Source organism: Haliotis asinina, chromosome 16 (genome assembly GCF_037392515.1).
Source record: "Haliotis asinina isolate JCU_RB_2024 chromosome 16, JCU_Hal_asi_v2, whole genome shotgun sequence".
Classification (NCBI taxonomy): Eukaryota; Metazoa; Mollusca; class Gastropoda; order Lepetellida; family Haliotidae; genus Haliotis; species Haliotis asinina.
Window position 1 is genome coordinate 9297239 of NC_090295.1, and position 6760 is coordinate 9303998.

Below are 6760 nucleotides of genomic sequence, written 5' to 3' on the forward strand. Positions count from 1 at the left end.
TTTAGTGCCGCTTTTAGCAGTTATTTTGTATTGTGTCAGTTTGACACGGGGATGATAAGCTTGATGATGATGCTGTTGATCGAACCCATGAGCGCGGAGGCGTGGAAACAATATCAGGGTGAATCTAAGAACCATACCCACAATCTTCGGATTCGGTTTCGATTGAGGCAAACAGCTAAGCAAAGGTAATTCCTGCGTTATGGAGTACGTGTGGAGTGAGGGTGGAGTAAGTGTGGAGTAAGTGTGGAGTAAGTAAGTGTGAAGTAAGTGTGGAGTGAGTATGGAGTGAGTGTGGAGTGGGTGTGGAGTGAGTGTGGAGTAAGTGTGGAATGAGTATGGAGTGAGTGTGGTGTAAGTATGGAGTGAGTGTGGAGTAAGTGTGGAGTGAGTGTGGTGTGAGTGTGGAATAAGTGTGGAGTAAGGTTGGAGTAAGTATTGTTTTACGCCGTTCGTACCAATAGTACATGAATATCACGGCGGGAGACACAATTCCATGCCCGAAGCGACCGATAATCTTTACAGAACTTCTTACAGGTTTATAGCTTTGAGGCAGAATGTCAAAGAGTCTGATTTAAATGTTATGCATATCAGTATGTTTGCATTATCCACAGATCCACGTCAGTGGTTTTCAGTTCCTTTGTATGTTTATATGTTTGTACGTAGACTTTAACGTTGTTATCACCGTGCAACACTCAGTAAACTGTCATCTGTATCGTGTGCAACGGGGTTTAAACCAGTCACGCTGATGAAACGACGTCCTGTGTTTCGATGGAGTGTGATGGAGCAATAAGACATCGATCGGACCTTTGAATATATACAAGTTTGATACATAGGTCTTCACAGTGCAATGACTCCTGAGCAACGGAGGTTAAACTTGAGGCGAAAGTGAAGGACGTTATATATTTCATATTATTCCTCTTTTTGACTTGGTTTCAAGTACTAACTGAACACAGATCTATTCTTTTCAAGTGACTATGAAGTTCCGGGGTCGAGTAACGTACGTGGCCTTCACTGGTTTGTGTTTTGTGCTTGGGTATCAGATCTTCTGTGTCTATTGGCTGAATCGCTGCAGAAGGACTGGCACCAAAGACATGACACATTTACCGTTTCTTCATATCAGGGAAAAGGATCATACGCCTGGGTTCAAACGTTTGCTTGAAAAGGCAATGCCAACAGAACCACATACACTTCACCAGAGACTGCCAGTAAGAGACAATGGTCTTGGAACCGAAAGGTTTCTGAAAACTGGTGTGAACAATGAGCGTCTTAATAGTGACTTGTTGATGGAAAATCTCAAACATTTTATGGATCAAGTGGAGAGGCGGAATCTCACGCTACTATCTGGCCACAACGGAACTGGAGTTTATGCTCTTAAGGTTGGATATGATAGGGGGAAAAACGGTTAAAGAGATGGTGAGTGAGCGAGTTTAGTTTAACGCCGCTTTGTGCAATGTTCCAGCAATATCACGCACGGGGACACCAGAAATAGGCTTCATACGTCGTACCGGGTCTTCGGCGTGACGGGCGACCAATTAACGACTAGGCTACACCATTTCTCCCTTTTAGAGATGGATCGGCCGGAGTACAAATGTATATGTGTAAGCGTGGGTGGTGTGGATGTGGTGTTTAGGGTGAAGCTGTTTGCAATGTGCCGTTTGAACCATTTTTTCAGGGTGAGATATACATGTGAGCATTAATTAAGCACCACCCATTTTTATGCTATAAGATTGTGTTTAACACAACACACTGGTCATTCATGATATGATTTCGTTAACTGAACCATCTAAAATGTTAATCAATCAACTGCTGCTGCTACTTTCGGCTGTAATTTATTGACGGTCATATGGGGTCACTAAAAACCGTTAACAATAATCATGTCGAAAACTATGGTCACACAGACAATGTCTGTGGTCAACCGCACACAAAGTTCTCTAAAAAACGTTCACTGTTCAATCCTAAGCCAACAGTAATGGTGACATCAGTATTTGGTGTATTTACTCTCGCACGGATAACCCTCCTCCTCATGCTGGAAATCAAACACCGAATGCGCATCATTGGAATCCTCGGCCATTCCTCATGAAGAGCCTGGGCTAATTCCTATAGATTTTGAACAGGTGGATCCCTTACTCAAACTTGATGGTCCCAGATGGTCCCATAAGTACTCAAATGGGCTGAGATCAGGCTTCTCGCAAGCCATGGTAATCTGTCAACTGCGTTGTTGTGCAAGTATGCGATAACAACCCAGTAACACGAAGAAGAAAACGGCTTTCATCGGACCAATGAATCCTGCGCCATATCCTCAGATTGTGGTTTTGCCGTTGATTATACCATGCCAAACGTTGAGCCTTGTGTCGAACAGTGAGTAAGGGACGTCTGATTGGACGACGTGCACAGAGTCCAGCGGACTTCAGCCTCCTTCGGATGGTGCTGGTTGAGAGACGAACACCCACTCTCCATTGTTCTCTGAGATATTTGGCATCGGTCATGGGCCTGCGTCTCACTGGGCGAACTAGGGCACGGTCATCACGGGGAGTGGTCTTTCTCGGCCTTCCTGATCGTGGACGATCCTTGACGCATGTTTCCTTACAAGGCAACTAATGACAGTGTGATTGATATCCAATCTGGACCCAATGCTGTGACAGGACAAACCAGACTCATTCATACCAATAATCTGCCATCTGGTGTTTTCAGAAAGCCTACGCCTCGGCATATCCAAAAAAGTTCAATTTCAGCACTGTTCACGTATTGATGCGTCGATAAGAAAGCAATGAAAATACTTCATTTTACCTTTTTATACCCCTCAGTCCCTCATAACATGGCAGAACTTTAGGATGAAAGGTATCCATTTGAGTCACCTATTTAGTCTGCAGTTCGATCGGAAATATTCTTTATGGATCACCCCACATTATTTGAAAGACGCTCTGTATGCATATGATTTTTTTCCTTATTAAACCTGAGGACAAATGTTTTTCTACATTTTCTGGCAAAGCCCTTTACAACACAAAATACTCACCATGTGAATATTTGCCATTTCTTTCAGTTCCTTTTGCCATTTGTTTCCACACTGTGTTCAAATGTATAAATATTACTTTACACATATCCAGTAAATAATGAAAACTACTCTGGTTTTTTTTCAGGATGGTTTGACGGAAAAGAACTGGAAGTTTCCAAGGGAACGCAATGTACATCTTGAACAGAACACGAACAAATGGCCAGATACTCACATATCATATCACGGCGAATTCCTGGCCATTGATGACGAGATATTTTCCTATTCAGCAATATTTGAAAAAAGAGAGATAACATTCATACGAGTGTTAATTATTCTGTCACGACATATCAGCCCCGTTGCTCATTTCCGGTGTCTTCTCAGAAGGTCAAGGTCAGATTGGGGTCAGTTGGTACCAGCAACTTTTCAGCAGATCCCAAGTAATGACTTGCGTATTCATCAGTAAGTGCATTCTTTTTCTTCGCAGTAATAAATATGTTTGCTGAATTACACCCAAAACGGTTTCTTTCGAAGCAACAACATTACGTTACAAATTATATGAGGATCAATATATTTCATTGTCGTTAAAATGACAGTTCAGACGCACCCATGTATTAAAGTGTGTAATTATAAACTTAAATTCATTTTTAATTTATGAAGACTTTGGGAGTTATATGGGAGTAGATCAATTTTGATATGATATTAATGGATGTTTGAGAGTGTATCACCACTTGCCTAGTTGTTTGTACAGTAACCCTCTTGAAAGATGATTGGTGTATGACGTGAAATTTGCATGAGTGCGATTTTGGTATTTTAAAAAGCCACAAACAAACAGCAACGATTGTGTGATTTAATTTCTTTGTCAAATTTAATTGTCTGCGGATATTATCGACCTTCTTGAAAACCGTCAAAATCAAGAATGACACCACATGCACGTGCTGGTGCTGCTGTTGTGCACGTGCATCCCATAGGTGGTGATGAGTGAGTGAGTGAGTTTAGTTTTACACCGCACTCAGCAATATTACAGCTATATGGCGGCGGTCTGTAAATAATCGAGTCTGGATCAGACAAGCCAGTGATCAACAACAGGAGCATCGATCTGCGCAATGGGGAACCGATGACATGCGTCAACCAAGTCAGCCAGCCTGACCACCCGATCCCGTTAGTCGCCTCTTACGACAAGCTGAGTCGCCTTTTATGGCAAGCATGGGTTGCTGAAGGCCTATTCTACCCCGGGAAGGTGGTGATGAAGAGCAATGGTGGTGCATTCATAAGATCTCTTGTAAACGTTTCTTTATTTCTTATTGAAATTGAAAGTTCTGATTCCCCTACATTTTTAAGAGAATGCTATGAAACAAGCTGATGGTTTTACTTAAGCTCAGGTAAACGTGCCCATCCCCTTGACGATTTCTTGATGTAAATCATGTCAGGTTGAATTGGACGTAACGTTCACAGAGTGCTCACATGAAACTCTATTTCAGAATCGTATGCTTCTGTAGTTTATATCGACCATGGGTATCCATTTGCAAACGGGATAATACAGACCAGGTCCAACAGAGACAGTTGTGATATTTTCCTTGAGTGTGGTTGATGATTCTTTGTGAAAAGGAACGAATTCTCTTGTTACGAGAAGGAATGAATATTGTTTACATGTATTTTATGCCTTGAATGAAAAACGTATGTATATATATATGTATTTATGTTTTTCATTCAAGGCATAAAACATATTTTCTCTGGATTGACTACTGATCACCATGTATTTATTGGGATAATAATTTCTTTTGAAATGTCTTTGTTTTCCACCTATGCCAGTACACTGTAGATTCAGTGAGCACTATCCAACAGTCTATTTAATTTCACTATTACACAAACGTTTTGGCATCAAACATATGCTCCTATAGACATGTACAGCTGAGGTGTTTCATACAAAACAGAGATCATAGATCAAAAGTGAGGCTAGATAAAACGCAAACGCTGAACACTATTGGAGTGTGAATGACAATGCATGATCAGTTTTCTGGTGTAACATGCTGTATTGTGAAAAGCAATTAACAGATTTTAAGATTTAATGAAGGTTGAACGAAGATGGAGGCCAAGTATGGACGGAAATTGACTTTAGTACATGATTATATGATAAAGCAATAGGATGTGCCTCTTGTCTTTAAGGTATGGCTGTGGATTCGTTCTCTGTCCTGTAGCTCCTGCAACCTTCCCAGCATTCATTTCTGTCCTCACTACCGAGATGTCAGCTCCCAAGAACGTCCTCCCTGTCAACTACCCAGAACCCCCCTACAACAACCTCACCCGCTGTTACCCTGCCGTGCATGGGAACTTCACCGATGTCAACACACTAGTCACGGCGTTGGAGACCAGCAGATACTTCGGGACAGACAAGTTCATCTTCTACAATTACAGCGTACCAGACCAGATCAACAAAGTCCTGCTGCAGTATGAGAGAGAAGGCATAGTGGAGATGAGGAGCTGGAGACTTCCATTTCCCCCCGAGGAAATCCACTACTGGGGACAGATGGCGACTATCCACGACTGTGTCTTCTCCCAGCTTGGGGTGGCCAAATACGTTCTCCTTGCAGACATTGATGAAATTGTTGTTCCAAAATCAGAACTCACTGTACATGCACTAGCTGATAAACTTCTGACAATGCCAGCCCTGAGAGCATCAACATCGTATGGAGCCCTGATGTTCCTGAATGCCTTTTTCTTTCAAAATGGACACAAGACACGAGCAGAGTTTCTTTCAAAATCCGAAGCTGTGAGATGCAGACTGAGTGTATTTCTACACACAAATAGGTCATCTGTGAATCCACCATTCTATCGTTCTAAACTTTTAGTGATTCCGGAAAGTGTTGACGTGCTACAGATACATTCTGCAGAAAGGTTACGACCAGGATGGGTAACTCTTGTGGTGGAACCAAAAGATGGTTTGCTGCACCATTACCGAAAGGACTACGACCCTCAAGCTATAAAGCCATATACAGATGATATCTCTTTACTTAAGCATAGCTCTTCCATTATCTCAAGAGTGAAAGACAGATTGCGTTCTTTTGAACAAGCAACAATTACTCAATATCAGGACGACTGTGTGGGGTGGGATTAACGCTCGGAGGAGACTGTTTCAGTGACTGAGTGAGTGACTGTAGGTTTACGCTTCACTCAACCAGGTCAGAGAGCCTGACCACCCAATCCGGTTAGTGGCCTCTTAAGACAAACATTGGTTACTGAAGATCACTATTCTAACCCGGACCATTCACGGGTTGAATCCTTTCTAAGTTGACTCGCGTTGGCAATATAAATATTTCCTGAGGTAGGAAACATTTTTAAATTTTCAAACGTTTTAGGCTTTATAAGCACAATATATATTTGTTATAATTATACATTACTGATAGAGTGGAAGCTGTCTAAACCGGCACTTATTGGGACTGACGAAATATTCCGGTTTAGTCAAACTGCTGCATTGCAGAGCTGATGGTTAATGTACAAGTTATGGAAGGGACTGAGATTTTATGCTGGTGTTGACAACTTGTCGACTTAGACAGATACCGGTTTTGGCAGCTTCCACTGTATATTTAATCAAGGTACAATGAAGCGAATGTATGTGAATATTTGACATTTCACCAATTAGGAGAACACGACATCCATGTTTATTTAACTCAACAAAATGAAGCGAAATAGTGCAGTGGTAAGGGGTCTGGCTGTCAATCTGAAGGATCACGTTCGATCCCCAGTGGAGGTGCCTTGACTTATTTTCCAAGG

At 41.9% G+C, this 6760-nt stretch overlaps 1 protein-coding gene across 1 annotated transcript; it reads left to right on the forward strand.

The window, feature by feature from the left end:
* The first annotated feature begins 3403 nt into the window (after positions 1 to 3403).
* Positions 3404 to 6104, forward strand: LOC137268810 (uncharacterized). Its single transcript, XM_067803374.1, has 2 exons — positions 3404 to 3451; positions 5156 to 6104. Exon 2 carries the CDS (start codon positions 5232 to 5234, stop codon positions 6102 to 6104), a length of 873 nt encoding a protein of 290 aa, XP_067659475.1. The 5' UTR covers positions 3404 to 3451; positions 5156 to 5231.
* The last annotated feature ends 656 nt before the right edge of the window (positions 6105 to 6760 follow it).

Coding starts and splice junctions, on each gene's coding strand:
- LOC137268810 (XM_067803374.1), top strand. CDS start 5,232: ATGTCAGCTCCCAAGAACGTCCTCCCTGTCAACTACCCAGAACCCCCC.